General features: G+C 36.7%; 1 protein-coding gene across 2 annotated transcripts in view; it reads left to right on the top strand.

The window, feature by feature from the left end:
- DMD (dystrophin) overlaps window positions 1-23,158 on the top strand; it is a 2,064,872-nt gene that overhangs the window by 338,095 nt on the left and 1,703,619 nt on the right. For both annotated transcript variants that reach the window (XM_082609524.1, XM_082609523.1), the window contains exon 3: window positions 22,995-23,087. In XM_082609524.1, coding sequence (XP_082465650.1) covers window positions 22,995-23,087 — 93 coding nt within the window. The remainder of the gene's footprint in view (window positions 1-22,994; window positions 23,088-23,158) is intronic.

The following is a 23,158-nucleotide window of genomic DNA, read 5'->3' as shown; positions in this document are numbered from 1 at the left end:
CGCCCTGCGGCATGTGGGATCCTCCCGGACCGCGGCATGAACCCGTGTTCTCTGCATCGGCAGGCGGACTCTCAACCACTGCGCCACCAGGGAAGCCCTGATGTAGATTTAATCATTCAATTTATTTATTATTAGTTGTTAAATTGATTGATTAATTATATATTTTCCTGCCACTCAGCTGTCCCTTGACATCTCCCTCTTGTTTTCTGTCTACCTGATTGGAAATCATCAAATTGAATATGTCTAGAATTGTCATTGGGTCTGCTTTATTCTCTGGATGGTGTGTCTTCAAAGGACTGAAGCTGAATCCGGCCTCTATACCCCAACACCGAATTAAATCTTGGAGACAGTTTTGGGCGAAGTAGAAAGAATAGCTTTATTGCTTTGTCAGGCAAAGGGGGCCCACAACGGGCTAATGCCCTCAAAACTGTGTCCAGATCTGGAGAGGGCACTGAGGAGTTTTATAGTAATTGTTCAAAGAGGGCGTGAGCAGCTTGTGGACATTCTTCTGATTGGTTAGTGGTGAGGTAAGTAGGGGTCAGCATCATCAACCTCCTGGTTCCAACCCATCTGGGGTCTACGTGCTTGTGGGCAGCACACTGTTAACTTATCCCACCTTGGGGGGCTTTCAGTATCTGCAAAACAGCTCAAAGATATTGTTATGTGTATCCCTTGAGGGGGAACCAGGACACTGCCCCAAGGCTACACTATTGTTTCTTGACTGCTCCTCCCTTGTCTCTGCATCCCCTCCCTTCCCTAATTAGCATCTGTTTGAACCTGCCCATTGGAACTCAGGGAAGGTCATGGAGGGTGAAGGAAGCCTATTTCCTGTAATCAAGAAATGGGGGACACAGAAAGGCTTTTGTGCCCAGGAGCCCCACAGGGTCCTGCTTGGTATCAGGTTGAGTCACTAAAGAAAGTCTCTTTAACTAAGTCACTTCTTTACATGCCCCTGATTTGTCCTGAATCAAGACTCTCATACCTTGTCCTAGGCCTGTCTCTCTTTCTGTGCATGAATCACCAAGAATGCAGTGCTGTCTTAAATTCCTAACTTCCAGGTTTCACATATGAGAATTGGAATAGTCAGGGTGCATGTGAAAAAGGGATGGTCAGGACCCAGAGGATACAAATGCAGATTGGGGGATTCCAGGAGAAGGAAGAAATCTAGGCAGATGAGCAGTTGCTGAAGCAGACACTCAGAAGGAGGTAAGTACAGCCTCTAGCAAGTGAGGAAATACAAAATCATGGGTGAAATAAGGAGCAAATTGGTCAGAGTAAAGTACTCTATGCCAGGGTTTCCAGTAGCAGGTAATAGGAGAACCAGCTATGCGCATTGAATCCAGGATTTTATTCTAGACTTTGAAAGGCATTTATGAAGCAACAAAGGGCTTTGGAACAGATGCAGTGGTTACATTTAAGGTATCAAGCTGAGTTTCATTCATCCTTCCAGTCATTCAGACAACCTCTGTTGATCATATTAACCAAAATTTCAGAAATAGAGACCTGATTGAAATAAAAAGGTGTTTATTTGGGGTTTGTTAAGACTGTAACCTAGGAGACACAGATTTAAAAAGCACTTGAATTGTGTTCCACCGGACTACAAAATGGGGGAGGCTTATAAAAGCGAAAACGTCAAGGTTACAGTTAGTTACATGAGTTGTTTATGAAGAATTATAATTGGAGCTGGCAAGAAGTAGGGTGCTTGTTAAGTAAGAATGGTTTGAAAGAGTTTGAAATGGTTGCGTAGTTACAAGGGGAGACCTTGAGACCACAAGGTAGCAGCTGGCAGGTGTTGTTCTGACTACCGGTGGTGTCCTTGGGTCTGGTACAGTTCAAGGAAAGTTCAAGTTCTCAGTGGTGCAGAGACGTGTCTGAGACTAGATCCTCAATGGCTTCCCGATTCCATTTCTGTATGCTTGAACTGTGATTATTCCATTATAATTGAAATTTGTCATCAGTCACCTCCACAGAGGTGGCCAGGCACTGAAAAACCACAGAGTACTGGCATTAAAGCAGTGAAGCGTCTCTGCCTTCTTGGTGGAATTTAATTCTGAAGACTTTGGTCAAGGTTCTCAGTCTCAGAAGTGGGAATACAGGAAGAGAAGCTGGATCATAAAGATGAGAGCAAAAGTCTAGTTTAAGCAATGGGCTGCTGGACCAATAGGAATTTAGGCCTTGACCTTAACTTATTAATGTAAAGGAGTAGAGAACTTTAAATTCCTTCAGTCTAGGACCAAGACTGGTCCTGGAGTAGAGGATAGTGGAGATAGTGGAGGTAGCATGTTTAAGTAACTTTGTATGTAATGTTCAATGAAAAACAAAGGCAAGAAGTAGCGTAGACCACATCCAAAAAACTATGTACTTCTCTTTTATTTCCTTCTTTATTAGATATGCTGAATTTCTCTCAAGTCCCTCTATAGAACATCTACAGAAAAGTAAAATGAGAAATATTATGAAAAGGGATAACTTTTTAAGAGTATCAGTTTAAGATACAACGGAGGCCATTTTCTAATAACAAATTTAATTTGTGAAAAGCTGGTAGAATATTAACTCTAGAATGGTGATTTTTAAAAGGAAATTTCCATAGTTAAAGTAAAAATTATTGGAACAGTGTCAGCTAATGTCAGGTATTATGCTTTAGAAATGCATAAGAAAGAAGCAATTACCGGTTTCCAAATAAGAAATGATAGTAATAGAAAATTCAGATTTCAGTGTATTGTAAATTTAATAAATAAGCTATAAAATTGCCATTCACTGACTAAAATTGATTTTTGGCATCAAGTTTCAAGCATGGTATATGTAATGTAATGACAACTTTCTAAGCAGAATTATCCTCTTGGATTTGCTCAGATCTCTTCAGTTTTTTAATTTGTATGACTGGGACAGTGTGGATAGGTTCATATTGCAGGAGACTCAGTTAATTTATGTGCTAACTTTGAGGTTCCACCGTCCTGTCTATTCTTTACAACAAGTATGTTTATTAAAAGTATTATGATAGGATATGTTTAATTTTAAGACATAATGCAGAAAACCCAGCAGGTAAGCAAAACACTTTGGAGGTTTCCTTAGAATCAGGAAGCTTTGCATGTTAAGAAAGCTGCATACACTTGCTTTTTGTTCTTTGAGTTGAGCTCAGTGATTCCTAAACTTTGGTGTTTGAGAGATGACTGTACAGGATTTAAAATCTAACCATGTATATAATATGGATGATATAGGGATTTTCCAGGCTCATTTTTATCATATTTTATTTTTACTATTCATGCTGACTTTGAAAAGTAGCTATAGAGCAAGATTCCATTCAACTGTCTATGGTTGAATAACACTGTTTGATTCTAACACAACTAAGTCTTATCTACAGAGAGTATACATTTATACATATGGCTGTCCAGATGCTTAAATACCTCAGTGCTAATAATAGAATAATTAATTTATTTGTATTATGAAAGTAGTAGAAAATGATACTGAAAAGTAATATAAAATTAGGTGGCATTTGAAGGAATATGAGAAATTCTTAGTGCTCAACCAAGCAAAACTTATGTTCTGCTTCCATTGTGATATTCACGAGTTTGGGTCTGGAATAGTGTGTCATTCAGGGTCCAATTAACAGACAGAAACCACTTCAGTTATTTTAACAGAAGAGAATTTAATATAAAGAATTGCGATTTAAATATTAGAAAACTGAAAGAGTAAGAAGAGAATAGAGGTGGCAACTGCCAAAGTACAATAGCCATCACTCCTGACAATGAGAAAACAAAGAGAAAGGATCAATCAGAATTTCTAAAACCTAGAAGCTTGGGGAATTGGGAGATTGGGATTGACATATATACACTAATATATATAAAACAGATAACTAATAAGAACCTGCTGTATAAAAATGAAATAAAATAAAATTCAAAATAAAATAAAATAAAAATAAAAGCAAAAAAAAAAAAAAAAAAAAAGCAGCAGCTTGGGGGACCTGGACATTACTGAGCTGGATCTTAGACCTCCAAGGAGGGGGTACCGACTGGCTGGTGCTGGTATCTCTGAGACAGCAGAAGGGGCCCAATAAGACTGAGTCCCAGACCTCTGCCAGGCAGTTGGTGCTGGTATTATTTCTACAGCAGGGGTGCAATGAAGCTGATTCTGTAAGTGTTGGGGGGAAAAAAAAGCAAGCTGGATTCAACAGCTGTTACTAAAAACGAGTGCTACTGTAGGCATGAAAAAGCAAGTCTGGGGGCACTGCTAATAGGAGCAGTAAGTCCGCAGGAAGCAAATAGGAATGAGTTAAGTCCTTTCTCTGTCTTCTAGTCCTGCAGTCTCCCTGCAGTGCTCCCTATTGCCAGGTCCTAACAGGGAGTGAGCCAGCAAAATGGAAATGTGGCTTACAGAGTCTGAGCCTCAGCATCACAAAGCAGAGTATGAAATGGTGAGTGAATGTGAATATAAGAAAAATAAAATAACTAACTGGCACAGATGGCAGTATTTCCAAGAAGTTTGGAAAAGAAAGTAATTAAGGTATTAATAAATTAGTAATTGTTAAATAATTAACTAAAATATTTTGTTAACTAAAATATTTTCATGGAATTTTAAGGGTTAAAAAATGAACAAGCACAATGTTTAAGATAAGGCAATATGTAAACATCTCATATTTACATTAAAGTGTGATTTTCCTTGTAACTCCATCACCTTTGCAAAATTACCTTGCCCTCTGGAGAAAGTATTTTTCAAAGACATGAATTATTACCTAACAAATAATAATTTCTGCCTACTATGAATATTTGGACATTGTAGAAATGACAGTATACAATGTTTAACATTTCTAACTAAAAGTGCTAAAGATGTCCTCTCTAGTGATGATAAAGGATATTTATTTATTATTTTCACAAGAGCAATTATATAAATATTGAATATTAAATTCTTTTAAAGACAGTATTGTCCTAACATTAAGTATTTAACATTCAGAAATGGACTCAGAAATAGTGGGTGTCTTCTCTCTACAAAAATAAAACCATCAAAAAATAAAATAAAATAAAATAAAATAAAACCATCAAAAACAAAAACCCGGTTCAGAATGCTTTAAGAAATATTTGGAATGTTAACTTCAAAATATTCTAGAGCCAAGGTAAAGCCAGTGAGCTGAAATTTCATTTGCTTCAACTGTATTATTTAGAACTAGCTTCAAAGAAGAGTTTTAGTAAATGCTCAGTGTCTAATTGGCTTTTTTAGCTCATACAGTTCAAAGAAGTAGACTGACAGTGGCATCTACCATTCCTAACTGTACTTATTGTAATACTTTTTGCCAATTTCCTTCATGATTTCAGCTTTATACCAGTTTGTATTCATAAGTAATTCACTGTAAGATCTTTAGCTTTTAAAAAAAAATAATTACTTAGAACCATCAGATTTCAGAGTTGAAAGGAATCTTACTCTTTTTAACTCAACCAAATTTGACTGGGATTCTACCATGTACCTAGCATTCTTGAGTTAGAAGGAGATGACATTTGAATAGGAAAAATAGTTACGAAAAAAATAATTACAAGACTATGTAATATGTACTATCACAGGGGTCTGTACAATGTGCCATGGAGACAGAAAGAGGCAGAGACCACCTTTACTTGGCTGGGGATGAGCTGGAGTTGGAATTGATATTGACTTTGGCCTTGAAAATAAAAGGATTTTGCATGCCAGCATGGGTTCGACAGAGCATTCAAGTCCAGCTCCCTCCAAACATGTATCAGACACCTGCTCTATGCAGACAGTCTGTTAGATGCTGAAAATACTCAGCTGAAAAAGATATGTTTTTGCATGTTGGAACTTTCAGCCTCTTAGCCAATAAGGAAAATGTTGGGTAGTGTAAAGTCATGAACCAGTTGTGGTCAGGAACCAGTGGGTAGTTTGGTATGATGGTAGGGTAAATTTGGGGAGCAGGGGCTGGCAAGCAGTTGAAGAGGAAGTAGGAAAGATGGACTAGGGATAGAATGTGGATGGAAATATGCTGCTCAATTGAGATGAATGTGTTTTTAAAAAATAGAATGATATTTCAGATTTATTTTTTGCATCTTGGGAAGGTATATGTAGTGGCAGTATGTGGAGTAGAATGTGGATGGGGAGAATACAGGTTGGGAGGTTACCTAGGGAGCTAGTATCTGTTCATAAGAGAGAAGAGGAATTCCTAAACAAAGGTCATGACTGTTAGGATACATTCAAGAACATCTTGACATTCTTTCTGTCTTTCTGTGGAAATGAAGCCCTCTGTGAATTAAATGACAAGATGTCATGGCTATTTGGTAGAGTAAATGAAAGTAGGAACTAAAGGTCTTGATTTCTAGCTAAGCATTCTTTTTATGGTACCATACCTCTTGTCTAGCTGGTTGAACTGGAAAGGATCATTTATACCAGGAATTAACCTACCAAAAAGTAAAGCAAAAATGAAAACACTGAACTTCATCAAATCATAATTTTCTTTCAAATATGGAAAACATCAATTTATAGCAAATTAAAATATGTTAGAGGTTCTTTAAATTAACTGCTATTCATTCATTCATTCAATCAATATTTATTGAATGAATCCCTATCAGTTGTTACTAGCCGGCATCAACAAAGGAAATTATTAATGGTGGTATTATACAGGAATTTCAAATATGAAGAAGCAAAGAAAGAGAAAATAATATGGAGGGGAGGCAGCAGAAGTCTCACTTTTTAGGAAGCTCAGAGTTAAACTAGTGAATTATAAATACAAGCTAAGATGAAGGTCATGTGCCCATATGTAAATGGCAACCCTTTCTCCTGCAGTGTTCTTTCTTTATTACCATAGTTTCCCCAGGCCCAAGATGAGTTTGCCACAGTCACTGGCATTAATGTATATTATTTCTACCTGAATGCCCCTTTGCTTTTAAAATTTTTACCATGAGGAAGGTAGCAAACTTTCAGTTATCCCTCTGGCTGCAAGAGGTTTAGAGAGAATAGCTGTGAGATATGTAGGCATAAAGAGACTTGATATATGTGGATAACATAACATAAGGAATAGATCCAAGAGCTTATATAAAATACAAATATTGCAGAGGTACCCTGCCTCTGTCCCACCACTTTTCCTTCATTATTAGAGGTGAAAATTAACTTTTTGTATTAAATTATTTAAAAATCAATAAGATTCTATCATCTAATCGAACCACTGGTGTGATAACTCACAACTTTATTAGAGATTTCCTGCAGTACTCAATAGAGTTACTCATGTTTGTTTTGTGATCCAGCTCCAGGAAAGCCATAATATGCTGTAATACTATTTTAGTAATTTATTGTCTGAATGGATTATAATACTAATAAAATTCTCCATAGAGCTACAGTTGTACACCCTAACATTTTGTTGAAGTTAAAGATTCGCTTATTCCTTTTAACATGGCATCATTAAATACATAATGCAATAAATCTAATAATTAAATCCTATTATAAAAATGATTTATTTCTCGATCATTTTTCATACAGTAGTACTAAATGTACTATTAAGTTCAAATGTCTAATTAAATTGAACCCAAGCTAACTTTATCTCACACTCATTAAGTATCTTATTTAAATTATGGGCAGGTGATGATTTTTTATAAACACAATTTCGCCAATCATATAAAATAAACTATATACTTATCACATGGGAAAATGTCATTTTGGAAGCTTTTAGTCCTCTAGTCAAATGTTCTTTCTGTATCACAATGGCCCCTATCTCTGATCATCATAGATGAAAGCAAGGTCAGAGACGGAAGTAGGTGAGTTGAAAAGTAACTTCAAATCATGGATAATAGGTAGAACATTATTGCTTATTTACTGGTTCCCAAAGGTGTTTTGGAGCTGGGGGATACCATCTCCTTGGTGGCATTTGGAAATATGTGTAGGCATATTTTTTTGGTTGTCACAATGATTGGTTGTGAGGAAATCCTATGTATGTCTAGTGGGGAAAGTGAGGTATGTTAAATATCCTACCATGTAAAGTACAAGCCTGCACAAGAATATCCCATTCAGAATACTAATAGTAACCCACGGAGAAATGCTGAGCCCACTTAGGGAGGAAACAGAAGCAATATGATTTAGAGTTCAGGTGTTCGTCCCCAGTAGATATATTTTTTCACTTTCCTCAGGTAATACACAGAAGGTATTAACCAAGATAAAGAATAGTAAATGACAGTGGAGAATTGAATTCAAAGAGGAGGCGAGGAGGAGAAGGTAGTAGATGTGGGAGCAGAACAGTGGAAAGTGGATGACAGGCTCCTTACAGGAATGTAATGTTTGTAAGTGTGAAAGCAGAGGGGGGAAGCTGGTTGCCTTAGTAAATTCCCATCCTCACTTACTTGTGTGTTTTATCCCATTATCTAGTATCTTCAAATAGAAATCTGATGCCCTTACTACTAGAATTGGGAGAATGCCTGTTTCAGGTTGGGTTTTCCTGAAGCCCGTCTGGAGATGAGGATTTATGTGCAAGTGATTTATTAAGGAAATGTTTCCAGGGATGACAAATAAGGGAGCAAGGGAAGTCAAACAGGAATAGGGAAGGAGTTATACAAGGGGAAATTGCAGGCAAAGTCCCAGCCTCAGGCTAATCCTACAGGAATACTCTGGGTCTAATTCACCCTTCAGAGTGTGTTCCAGTTTAAAGTGCAGGAGCTGTTCTTTTGTATTCCTATACTACTCAGTCATTGGCTTAAGACTACCCTGAGGTAACACAGACACTAAGGTACTGCCAGTTCTCTGGTCTTTTGGGTAAAGCAGCTTTAAAAGCTTGAGGATAGTCATCCAAAGAGATGCAGGTGCAGATTTTGGAAAAGCAAAGCCCACAAAAGCCAGGGGATAGGCACACAGAGATGTTAATGGAATCTTAGTGGACATGGGTGGAGCACCTACAGCTTTTTTGCTATAACCTTCAAACTGTTAACTTTCACAAGATTACATTGACCCAAACAGAGCTGAGGCCATTATCTGAATAATCTATTTTATTTTTTAATAAATTTATTTATTTTTATTTACTTTTTTTGGCTGCATTGGGTCTTTGTTGCTGTGCTTGGGCTTTCTCTAGTGGTGAACGGAGCTACTCTTTGTTGCAGTGCGCGGGCTTCTCATTGCGGTGGCTTCTCTTGTTGTGGAGCATGGGCTCTAGGCGTGCGGGCTTCAGTAGTTGTGGCTCACGGGATCTAGAGCACAGGCTCAGTAGTTGTGATGTATGGGCTCTAGAGGGCAGGCTCAGTAGTTGTGGCGCACGGACTTAGTTGCTCCGAGGCATGTGGGATCTTCCGAAACCAGGGCTCGAACCCGTGTCCCCTGCATCGGCAGGAGGATTCTTAACCACTGCGCCACTAGGGAAGCCCTGAATAATTAATTTTAAAATATCTTCAATTGTACTATAGCTACAGTTAAAGGAGAACAAAAAAATCCTAATACAAACAACAGATTCAGAATTACAATGTTATTAAAGATGATATTTGTTCAAATGTTAGTGTATTTCTTAATTTTACATTTTTATATGACAAAATAGTTTTCTAAAGGCGATATTTCATCACATGTGCTAATGAGTTTTAAATGGTAACTACAGGGCTCGCAGGGAAGTGCTCTTTTAAAGTTTGAGTTCCTCTCAGTCATATTAATCCATTTTGAATTTCACAAACCAGGCATGTCAGAAGTGTAGTTCAGTTGAGTGTAGTTTTGATGATATTTCTTTGCTTACATCTGGCTGCAAAACTCTCCTAAGACTGATTCTGCAGCGGAACACTTGGTAGAGGGGAAAGGGAGGCTGTGATCACCAAATATCACCATTATCCACTGGCATCCTCTTGTGATTCTCTTATTTGAAGCTTTGTGGTATTTGTGTGTATCTTAATTATTGGATTTTAATTGGCGATGTTATTGATTATAAATCATTTTGACGAAAACTACCTTTTATCTTAAAGTTTAAATGTACCTAGAAGTTATTCACAGACGCCTGTGTTCAATGAAAACATTAAAGTAATAGTGTAAGTAGTTGAAATGCGTTCCATTTGGTACAAATTAGTTTTTCTCCTGGTACAACTCAGTCAAAAAAAATAAATGTAGCTGAAAATTGATGAACTGTTCATCAGGTTCAAATTCAACAAATGTGTACTGAGCTTTCACTAAGTGCAATATACAGTGGTAGCTGTAGTAGAGGATAAAAAATTAAAATAAAAACCAATTTCTGCCAGCTATGAGTTCATTATACAGTGGGGACACACACACACATACACACACACAAACTTTAATATTAGTCATTTAATGATCATAGCTAAATCAAGACACAAACAAATGACTGAGGGAAAACAAGAGCAAGATTTTTTTCTGGAGTTGATAGTAAAGGAAGGATAAGGCAAGTGGGCATCAAGAAATAATTAATTGAAACAGAGCCTTGAAAAAGGATGTTGGAGGAGAAGAAGGACACTAAAGACAGAGCACGAAAATGGAATCTGCAGGGTAAGAAAGAGTATGAACCAGTAGGCAACTGTGCTTAGAGTAATTACAAGGGTGATTTAGGAATATGACTCTGGTTGTACTGTATAGACTGAATTGGGTAGTAGCCAGGGTTTGAGAATTATAGGTGGGAAGACCATGTTAGAGTTTATTATATTTGACATTTTGAATCTAGAGTCAATAAGGCTTAGGATTGATGAAATTCAAGGATGTGAGAGAATGAGTCAAAAATAACATTTTTCGGCTTCCCTGGTGGCGTAGTGGTTGAGAGTCTGCCTGCCGATGCAGGGGACACGGATTCGTGCCCCGGTCTGGGAAGATCCCACATGCCGCAGAGTGGCTGGGCCCGTGAGCCATGGCCGCTGAGCCTGCGCGTCCGGAGCCTGTGCTCCACAGCGGGAGAGGCCGCAACAGTGAGAGGCCTGCGTACCGCAAAAAACAAACAAACAAACAAACAAACAAAACATTTTTCGTGACTGAAAAAAGAGGATGGTGGTGTCATTAGATAATATAGGAAATATGGATGAAGAGCAGGCTTATAGAGGAGAGGTGATGAGCTGTATTTGGGATATACTGGCTTTGATTTGTTGATGGGATGTCCAAGTACAGACTTCCAACAATCTCCTCAAACACATGTCTAGGTCTGAGGAGGGAGATCAGTCCAAACACAGCCTACTCCTTCCATCCTTAAATGTAACCACTATCCTGACATTTATGGTAATCACCTTCATGATTTTCTGTACAGTTTTATCACACAAATATATACTCAAACACTACAGTTCAATTTTGCCTAGTTTTTTTTAAACATCTTTATTCCCCCTCCCACCCCATGTCCTCAAGTCCATTCTCTATGTCTACATCTTTATTCCTGCCCTGCAGCTAGGTTCATCAGTACCATTTTTTTTCTTTTTTTTTTTAGATTCCATATATATGCGTTAGCATACAGTATTTGTTTTTCTCTTTCTGACTTACTTCACTCTGTATGAAAGACTCTAGGTCCATCCACAGCACTACAAATAACTCAATTTTGTTGTTTTTTTTTATGGCTGAGTAATATTCCATTGTATATATGTGCCACATCTTCTTTATCCATTCATCTGTCAATGGACACTTAGGTTGCTTCCATGTCATGGATATTGTAAATAATGCTGCAATGAACATTGTGGTACATGTCTCTTTTTGAATTATGGTTTTCTCAGGGTATATGCCCAGTAGTGGGATTGCTGGGTCATATGGTAGTTCTATTTTTAGTTTTTTAAGGAACCTCCGTACTGTTCTCCATAGTAGTTGTATCAATTGACATTCCCACCAACAGTGCAGGAGGGTTCCCTATTCACCACACCCTTTCCAGCATTTATTGTTTCTAGATTTTTTGATAATGGCCATTCTGACTGGCGTGAGGTGATACCACATCGTAGTGTGGATTTGCATTTCTCTAATAATTAGTGATGTTGAGCATCTTTTCATGTGCCTCTTGGGTATTCTTTATTTTTAAAATCTGGTAATTCTTATATTTTTAAGCCAAGATAGTTTGTTTCCTTTTTGCTCAATAGTATTTTTGGACAGTTGCTGTGTTCATAAAATAAAACATTTTGCACAGCAGTATTTTATAAAGAGGAAATGTTTGGTATTGATAAAAATGAATTACTAAATTAGTCACCTTTTACAGTGAAGTCATGTATTAGTAGAAAAGTCCTGGTATAAAACTTCTATTTAAAGAGCTATTAAACTATTTTTTCAATTTTTGAAATAAACAGGTGCCTATTAAGATTTTCTAGTTAATGTACAAGACAATTTAAAATTTTTCTCATGAGCTTTGGGAGGAAAAGGTGTCAAACCTAACTACTTCCCTTGGCTGTTATTCAGCTTAACTTATTTAAAAGTGTATTATTCTAGAGACACTAACCAAAGTTGACAGTTTAATTCAGAGAGAATTCTTTTGGATTCACTATTTTTATTTTGAAAACATCTGAATGATAAACCACTACAAATTAGAACTTATAATGAAGAAAATTAGATAAACAGGAATTTTTATCTAAAGTGACAACAGAGTAAAAAATCTAGCAAACAGGAGAACGAAAAAGTCTTCCTTTTCTTAACTTCTCATAAGATTCAAGTGAACTTCAAATGAGCATGTTGAGCAAGAAACACAATCTTTGTTTTTTTTTACAACATATAACTACCACAAAAGAGTTTAAAAAAAACCTACATTTTATTAAAGGTAATATTATAAATCTTAAGATTGACATTGTTTTTTTTTAATTGCTCCATGAAGCTGAGAATTTTTAAAAATAGGGCTTTGTTGAACTTTTTTAATTTTTTTTGCAAGATGGAATTGAAGGAGCTCTGAAGAGTATATTGACTGTGCTCTTTTCCAGATAATTCACTGAGTCAAATCTCTACAGATAATGGCTTTTTGCCCATTTTCAACTTCAGCAGTGAAATGTTTTCTAGCTTGGAGTTCTTCTGCACAAAGGGCTCCTTTAAAAATATTCCATAAATAATTTATCAGTCTTTATAATACAGTTTAATTTTTCAGACTTCTTCCTCCTGTATAGAAACAAACATTCATATATGAACATGAATCAATTCACTTTTGCTATGTAACAAGCTACCTTGAAACTCAGTAGGTTAAAACAACAAGTATTTATTATTCTTTCAGCTCTTCAGATCAGCCAGGAAGTTCTTCAGCTCTCTGCTGGGATTATTCATGTGTCTCTAGCTTGCTGTGGTTTGACCAGGTGGCTGTGCTGATCTTGGCTAAGCTCTCCCACATGTCTGGTTGTCAGCCAGTCTGGGGTGACCTTATCTGGGACTACTGGAGTAACTTGGTTCTGCTTCACATGTCTCACCTTCCAGTTATCTGGCTAAGGCATGTTCTTATGATGAAGGGGGAGGCATGACCAAGAGAGCAAAAGTGTTCAAGCCTTTGTGAGGCCTACATTTGGAAGTAGAACAACATAACTTCCACTGCATTCTATTGGCCAGACCAAGGCAATGGCCAGTCCAGATTCCAGAGGTAGAGAAATAGAAACCACCTCCTCATGAAAGGAGCAGTAAAGTCCTGCTGCAAAAGGCATGGATTCAGGAAAGGATGAAATAGTTGGCCCAGTTTTGTGGTTAATCTACCACAGATTGTGACCTCTGCTTCTGCAAAAAGAAGTTCCAGTGGAAAGGTAGATAACTGCTTAGAATTTTAAGGAGCTCATATTTATAATTTAGAGCAGTTGCTCCTGAACTACATGACTCCCTTGTCAAGTAATACTTCCACACAAGAATAGTTCTCTTGAATTATTAGGACTCCAAAATTCACCTCTAAACAATGTCTATATTGGCCTTTCCTAAATAAGGTTAACTACCTTAAGACATCAGTCTAAATATTAATGTGAAAAATACGGTAAACACTTCAAAATTACATACTTTGTTCAAAAGAATGAAAACAAATGACCATTAAATATTTGCTCAAGCTCCTTTAGGTTGGCAGACCAAGTCCCCTTTGTTGTGGTGTCTCATACATCTCAAGTCTCATCATCTCCTATCCCTCCATATACCCTGTGTTCTAAGACCTGATTTTTCGTGGTTTAATGTAATTTAATTTATCCAAATCTTAGCATCTGAAATGTCCCTCTGCTTGGCATTCTTCTCTTTTCACATCTCCTTGTTAATTTCCTATTCAATGTTGTAAATTCATTTCTAGGATTTCTGCTTCTCTTATCTTCTCAAGTGAAGACGACATCTCTTATTTGTGTTGGCACCATGCTTACAACACCACTATTGATAGGGTTATAATACAGTGCTATACATATCTTTGCTTAACTTCCTTCATAGATTGTGACTAAAGCTGAAAAAACAACGCAGTATCTTTTTTATCTTTTATCTTCCCAATTATTCCCAGTACTGGGCACAATAAAAAGTAGTTGAATAATAGCTGTTACATTTAATTGAATAACTTACTCTCCCTCCTTTGACACATGAGGAAAACAAACAAATTACTAAATCATTTATCCAAGTTCACACAGTTGGGAAAAGTTAGAATTGCAATTAAATGAATGCCTATTTGACCACAAGTGCTATATTCTTTAACATGTAACTGCATGAATCTCACATGGAAGACTTTCAATAAGTACTTGGCATGTTTGAGTGGATCTCTCAAGAAATAACTACACTAAAAACATGAGTAAAGCTTTTCCTTCTATTTACTGTTATTCAATCCTATTCAGTTTTAAGAATTATATTTATTATATGTTGATTTATAGCCTCCTAGGTTTTTAGTGTGGGGGGCAATTGCTTTTGTGTTTTAATTTAATTACATTAAAAAGCCAGATTTTCCATATACCTTTGAGTGAGTTCTGCATGTTAAAAATTTGTTTTAGTCTCTAGAACAATATTTACTGGATTCATTGAGGCATCCCCCTAAAGAGTGATATAACAATAGAAATTTAAGACATTGAAGAATTTTTCTAATGTACATATGTAGAATTATCACTGTTATCACCCTTCAGTTACTAATTCAACCTAAAATTAGAAGCAATTTTGTTTGTAGGTTATATAACTGTATCTGACCTTCAGAAGCCTCAGGGGAAAGAAAAGAATAAATTAGTTAAATTATCTGTATTTTATTGAAAGACATTATGAAAATACACAAGTAAAACTTATCTGACACTGACCCTGAAAGGCATTGTCGTCAAAGAATGCCAGCTCAAACAGCAGTTACAAAATAGAGAATGGTTAATAAATCTGGAAATATACCACCTATGTTTGGATTCATATCTATCACTTATTTGCTGTTACTTAGTTCTCTATGTCTCAAGTTGTGTCATCTGTAACATGGGATTGATTTTAATTGATTGTTATGAAAATTAATTAAAATAGTCTATGTACAATGCACAGAAATGTGGCTGACTTAAACTAAACACTGAATGTTTATTACGCATGTCATTACAAACTATATGAGGTTGAATCATGTGAAATTGCCAGTTTTCAATCATATTTGACTGCAGAATTTAAAATTTCATACGGTTCAACCTATCGGAAGGGAATAGAGGTATAATGGGGACAGAAGCTCTTATTTAAATATTCCATCCTATGTGACTTTTTTCCTTTCTGTGTGTTTCCTGTTCCCTTGATTTCGCACTGTTTATTGGCAGACTCACCTCATAAGCATGGGAGAAGAGAGAATGAATAGCCCAAGACTGACTTTCTAGTAGGTAGGGGCAGGGAATGATTAGGAAGAGGCTGTCTTGTCACATAATTGTCCACATACAATTGCACTGCAATGTATTTGAGAAATTTTAAGCATATTAATTTTATAAATAAAATTTACATTTATTAATTAAAGGCATCTGCAGATGTCTTTTGACCATAAAGTCTCATTCCATAGAATCTGAACAAGTCTGAATAGTTCTTTCTCCCTCTGCATTTTGCGGGAAGCTAAGTGCTAATGGTTGGCATTTCTCTAGTGAGTGTGCCCATTGTGTCACAATATTTTTTTTCTTTCTGAAGAATCAGAGTGTTATTTAGATGCTTTGAAATGAAGTGCTTCATCTTGCAAACCTTATACTGTACTTCGTCTGTTGCAGAAGCCTTTACTGGGATAGAATATAACCAATCTCCATTTCCCTCCCTGGCTATCTCAAGCTTAAATCTTATACCTTTGTGATTCAATAAAAACTGAATTTAACTTTCATAATTTTAAATTTATAGGGGGTATTTAAAGGTGATATAACAGAATTAACTACAATCATGGTTTATAAGGTTTCTACATATTTTAAAATAGCTATTTGTGAATTATATTAGCATTATAACTAGAAATACAACATAAAAATTACATATAAGTTTACTAATTTTTGTTTCAGGATGACTGATAATTGAATTAGTACTGATCTATCTAATTTACAGATGAGAAAACACAGGCCTGGGTTAAGAATTCAGTTTTATTACAAACTATATTAAATGTAGACCTGATCAAACAACAAACCGCGCTGACTCTTGGTTAAGCGCACATTACTTGGGGTTTTATAATAGACCATTTACAGATAATGACTTGATTTCCATTACCCATTGTTGTGGCTGCCGTTGAAAGTTCTAATGTGCAATCTGGTTGAATCTCTTCTTGTATACGTAATAGTGTAACATACACATTGGGTCCTAGTGACTATGTTTTATAAAGAGTTACTGCCAAATAACACTTTATATCTGGAGAGACTGTAAAACTATTATATTATCTAACTTAGCTCTTGAGCACTTCTTAGCTCCAAGGAATAACTTGGATTTTTTAAAACATTATCTTTGCAGCCCAGATTTTAGTGCTATTTCTGTACATAGAAGTTTTAAAATATTTGATGCTCAGGAACAATGAATAATATATGTTAATTTTCATCTGTTAAAGCCCGCTAAACATTTCAGTACTTTGGTACCCCTATTATAGGAGAGAAAGTGTCCCAGTGATTCATTTGGGTCTTTAAAACAACATTACCAGAGATAGAAATAATATAGGCAGTTTGGGGAGAAGCACTGGGGCCTTCATTTATTTTCTGACATGGGCATCCCTGACATTGATCCTGTGGATCAAGGGAATTTTTTTCCCTGTCTGGGGTGTTGAATGTCTTTGGTTTATCCCTCTGGGACCACTCTCCACCTTTCTCTTCCCTGGGAGGCTGACCTCTGTGGATGATATCAGCAGACTCCCCTGCTCTCTGGCTTCCAGTTGGTTTTGGCTCTTGGGAGCATTTACAGGAGATCAGAGGAAGGGAGGAAAGAAATATCAGGGCATTTATTTACCACAAGATAGCTGCATTCATCACCAAAAATATCAAAGCTCATGTCAGGTGACTCTCTGGGCTCTCTCTTTGTTCATGGACCAATAACCACTCTCTTTCTCTTCTTTCCTATGTGTCTAGGAGTGATAATTGCACTTCTCTATTACCAGTTTTGGTGGTTTCTTTATACCCTGCCCTCACCTTTTTAAATTGTTCCCTATTAACTCTCTTCAAGTTAGCCAAGTCCTGCTAGGATCCTGGCACCCTCAAAGGAGAGTCCTACTCTCTATTTCCAGGTGATGACATTTAATGAAAGGGGGAAATGGGAAATGTGATTAGGGTTTATGGAGCATTTCCTATGCCAGGAAACATGCTGGACACCTTATATTTATTAACTCATTTAGTCCCCATACTAATACTTTGAAGTTGACCCCTTCTGTTACTTTGAGCCAAAAATTCCAAGGAAATTTCGGAAAATATGGTTATTAGGGTTAAACATTTGGAATAAATTCATGATGGCTAACATTTATTGAGTATATCTTAGAGTAAAGTACTATTCCAAATGCATTTAAATCTTCACAGCATCACTACAAGCTAGGTAATACTACATCCTTGTTTTACAGATGATAGAAGGTAAGACCCAGAGAGATTAAGTTACTTGCTCATATCACACACATGAAATATGGCAGAGCTGGGATTTGAACCAAGGAATTCTGGGGCGGAGAGAATATTCTTACTCATTGTATTGCAGTACTTCCTTGCGCTTTGTAAAGCATATTTCATCACTGCAACTTTTTTTTCTTTCCAAATTCTCTCTTCCTAAACCATATGTCTTTATTAGTTTCCTAAAATGAGACACTAAACCAGCCTTATTCTTCTGTTTTTAAGAGATTCCTTTCAAGGCAAAACTAATCTATGGTATTAAAAGTCAGTAGAGGGCCTCCCTGGTGGCGCAGTGGTTGAGAGTCCGCCTGCCGATGCAGGGGATACGGGTTCGTGCCCCGGTCTGGGAGGATCCCATATGCCGCGGAGCGGCTGGGCCCGTGAGCCATGGCCGCTGGGCCTGCGCGTCCGGAGCCTGTGCTCCGCAACGGGGGAGGCCACAACAGTGAGAGGCCCGCATACCGCAAAAAAATAAAAAATAAAAAAATAAAATAAAAGTCAGTAGAGTAGTCATCCTTGAAAGGGCTAGTACACAGAAGGGGGTGTGAGGAAGCTCTGAGGATGCTGATCATATTCTTTTTCACCATGGGGGTGATGATAATATGAATGTCTTCAGTCTGTGAACATTCACTGAGCTAACATTTAAGATATGTGTTCTTTCCTGTATGTATATTATACCTCAATAAAATTATCTTATGAAATACTTTTTACAGCCCATGCTTAAGAAAACAATCATCTATGAAAACTGCCTATTTATATTACAGTGGGTTGCATTATTTTTATGGGAGCTGGTCAGCAGGATTTACCAATAAGTTTGGAATCAAATTTGCTCTCCTCTTTGGTGTTTTTCTTGCTCTTGGTGTTTCTAATAGCTAAAGATTCAGAATCACAGAGAAGTATCTTGATTTTCTCAGCAACACGGATGTCCAGAGGCTGACTTTTCTACCACCAGAAGGCCATGTTAAATTATTCCTGTGTTCTTCACGTTTCTTTTAGTGCAACATGGTATTGATCTCTGTGTATTTACGGGTTAAAAGATTGACACAACTCTGAAGAGTCAGAAACTATTTAAATATTTTTCAATTCACTTCTGTCCCTTTCTCAATTTTTTTACTTTGATTTTTTCACTTTGTTTATGCTGGTTACCAATCAACCTGTCTTTCTATTTGAACACTGTCTGTAAAAAAAAATAAAGAAATTAATATAAATGTAGAATTTCTTTATATCATCCTGACAATGATCTGGAAGGATTGCTGTCTCATTTTATGGTCCTTTCATCTTGATATTTGGGTTAGCAAGGAAGAATTCAATATGTAAGTGAATGTAAGAAAGTGCTAAGTAATACCAAAAGTTCACTTTTTAAAGAAAATATTAGTCATGAAAGGGATTGAAGATAGAGAGCCACAGGGCCATATGACCCAAGGCACATTTAATGTTTTATATGTCTTATAAAATAATTTTCATACACTTGAAAAGAAAGCCAATAAAGATAGGGAATTTTTAAAGAAATAATGCTGTTTTCATGAAGTAAGTGTCACTTGCAGCAAAAAGACATAGTAGATGTCTTTCAGAGGAGATAAAAGGAGAGGAAAACAGAAGAAGATTTAATGAAAAGTAAGCAAAAGAACAACAACAACAACAAAAAGATAAAGAGCTTGAAGGCTCCGAGTGTTTCCCCTTTGCCATCCACATGTACTAGTATTAGTAATTGAATATGGAGGGACACCTTCCCTCCTTGACTTTCACTCTTACAGGGGTACCAAACTAAGAGAAAACAGAACACATTGTATCTGAGCTCTGTATTTTCTGGTAGATTCAATAATTAAGCATAATTGTATTTATATCTAGTATTTGGCCAAAGAAAGAGAAGCCAAGGAATAGTAGAATAAAACAGAAAAAATCTTTCTATATTTATTGAGTACCTACTATTTGCCAAGTCTGTATAGCACACCTACACTGTTTCAGAGGCTTAAGACTGATGTGCTATTATTTCAGTCGCCATTCTGTTGATACTAATGAATAAATTGTCCCTCAGAAAGACTAAGTCATTTGCCGGAGACAATGCAGCTAGTGAATAGGAGACTTGGGTTCAAAAAATCATCTATTTCTGCCTCAGAAACATGTGCTACTTTTGCTACATCATACCTATAGTGCTATGGAATGAGGAGTTGAATCTAGGAAAGAAATGAAAACCATTCCAGAGAAAAGAAATGTTTTGCTTTCTCTAGGATATTCATAGTCCAGGAGGAATAAGACTAAACATCTGAACATCCATGAAGTTACAGGCTAAATATTGTACATTTCATTGAACATCAATTTAATTAGACCATAGGAGGGGAAATTTCAGTCAAAGTGCTTGAAATTACTTTTAAGTTATACATGCATTAAGAGAGGAAGACAAAATCTCCATGAATTCTTAACATAAAACATATGCTTTCATAGAAATTTTGAACCTGCAGTCACTATGTACTTTACACTGCCAGGCTCCGGGGTAAATAAATTCAGTCTCGTCTGTTGAAGGATGCTTTACTGGAACATTTTGAGAAGCACCCTGTTAGAAATTGTGGTGGATATAACAAATATAAGTTGGATTTCAGTTGTGATACTTTAATATATCATTGATTGCATGAGTTTGAAAGTTATATATGGTACCGAAAACTGTCTTTTTCTCTGTCACCTCACTGCTTTCTAGGTGCCCCAACTAGATGTGTGCTCTGATTAGTCTGCAGTCCTTCCCTCCCTCTCTATTTTGTTTGATTCCAGTTTAAAAGGGAGAATTATAAAATATCAGTACCTCGTCTGTGTGTATAAGTTTGTATCAAAGCAAGATCCTGTTTGCCTTCTTGACCTTTGTTTAAGCTCCTTGCCCAAAAGCATAAGCTTTCTAGTCCTCATATCTTGGATGCTAGATGATCCTTACGGCCTTGGGGTTCATGCTTTATTCTTTGCCTCTAGACTTACTCCTTTCCAAGTCCAAACCCTTCTCCTTGAATGAACATTTTACCGCCCACATCCCTCCTGGTTTGCCAGACTAATCTGTCTATCTGCCTATCTAGATATATATTTTTAATAACAGCAAGTATTTCTGTCAACTAACTATATTTTATTTTCTTCAAAACCTGACACATTTCAGTGTGCAATATTGTTTTTGTCCATAAGTTTAGAAGCTACTCACTTCTCAAATGCATCTGTAAAATTTTGCTCCTGGAAAACAAAACAAAACAAAATAGCATTTTCAAGGCATTGTTGACCTTCAACCAATTTGAAAATGAAATCTTAATATTATCCCCCAAATGCCAAGTTATCCCGGGTTATATATGAGGTTCTTGACAGAATTATTATAAAGCACACATTCATTTTCTTTACTTATTAATAGAAAGCTTTCCTTATTTCATGAGAATGGCACTGTTGTTTTAAGATTTACCTGTACATTATATATACTAAAAGTGCTTTTTAAAAGTTCTAGTATCTTAGTGTTTTGTCATTTCTTTTCCCCTGAAATTTTTAATTAGAACTATTCAAGTAGAATTTCAAAAGAATAACTTATAGTTATCTTTGTCAAAGCACATATGTGGTTTGATTCCCAAAGCCTGGCATGGAGGGACTGGTGGACTTCTTGCAGGGGTCAGTGTTATCGTTAAGTGAAGCACCTAGACTCTATCAGGACTTGTCTTGGACATGGCTACCTGGCTGTAGGGAGAGCCTGAATCCTCTGTCTTCAGTCTTAGAAGCTTCAGAGATGTCTTTTGCCTGGAAACGAGGGCTCTTCTTGAGCTGTGTGAAATGTAAAGTTTGTGTGTGATCAAAGGAGTGGATGAGAAGAGCCCAATCACCCAAGGCTAATGTTAGGACCCATCACCTGACATTTTGAGGGAAGTATTTCCTGATCCCCAGACTATGGGAATTCCCATGGTTATGTGCTCCTGGCTTCCTTTTACTGCTTCTCTGTAGCATTACCTTTCAGGAATATTTGTTTTCCCTGCTCGACTCAAAGTTCCACAAGGTCTGGGGTCATATCCATCTCATTTACTAGTGCATGCTCCAGCACCTAGCCCAGGTTTATTGGTGCTCAATAAGCATCTGTCATTGATAAAGTAGGGCTTCCTTGATAACTTGGGTGATGAAAGAGTTGTGAATGATTTCATACGAAGGGATTGTAGGCTTTGAACCAGAAAAAGAAGATATTTGGGGGCATGACAGAAGAAATAAAATATTTGAAAGATAATCAAATGGAAGGAGGAAAAGGCCAAGGAAGCAGCTTTATAAAATAGAAAGCACAAGAGCCCCAGGAGTTAGACAGATCTGGGCCAAAATCTTGGTTTTATCATCTTCTTGTTTTGTCTCTTTGTCTCTTTTTCACCTGTAGGACTCTTTGTCTCTGTTTCATCTGTAGGATGAGTATACTAATGCTAACGTCACAAAAATTACAAGATCAATTCATTCAGTGGAGTGTTTCTCATGAATAGTCACTCCAAAAATGTTAGATGTTATTAGTGGCTATTGTTTTTCCTCAATATAATTCTCAAGTAAAGAAGTGAGAAAAATAGATGAAAAGCTTTCACCAACATATTTCAACTTAATTTAAATCATACCTTTCTAAAATTTGAACTATCCAGTATGAGACTGGATCATTCTGAGGCAGCATGTAAAATGTATATGCACAGAAAGCATGTTTTATGAGTGAAGGATGGTGAACCCTCTATGATTATGCATTCTATTTCCAAGTACACAAAATGGTTAAATCTTATGTACCCACCCAGGGCGAATTGTTTGTGGTCTTTGTTTCTTTGTGTGTTTACTTCTCCCCAAACAGTGCCCAACTACCTGATAATTTAAACATTTTTTCTCTCCTTCATAGGATCAGCATTCAAAAAGTTGAGTTAATTAGATCCATTAGACTATAGATCTCCAACTCTTGTTATTGAGAAAAATATTTAAATAGATTTGGCTGAATGATGATTTACTGGTTTTTGTTTTTTACTTGGAGGTTCTCTTTTCATCCGTCACCCTTGGCAGATTAAGAATTAGATACATTAAATATTCTTAAACATAGCTTTAAATTTTAAAAGGCATATTCGTAGAAATGGATCACTGGAAGCATGCTTTCTTTAACGGGTATGTTTCTTATTTCAGTTTGGGAAGCAGCACATAGAAAACCTCTTCAGTGACCTGCAGGATGGGAGACGCCTCCTAGACCTTCTTGAAGGCCTGACAGGGCAAAGACTGGTATGTGACTTACAGTATTTATAAGGAACTTCACATTAACCTCAGAAGAATTCCAGACCAGAAACAAACTC

The sequence above is a fragment of the Mesoplodon mirus genome, assembly GCF_964341445.2.
Source record: "Mesoplodon mirus genome assembly, chromosome: X".
Lineage (NCBI taxonomy): Eukaryota > Metazoa > Chordata > Mammalia > Artiodactyla > Ziphiidae > Mesoplodon > Mesoplodon mirus.
Note: the sequence above shows the minus strand (reverse complement) of the source record. Positions and strands in the feature narration are given on the sequence as shown.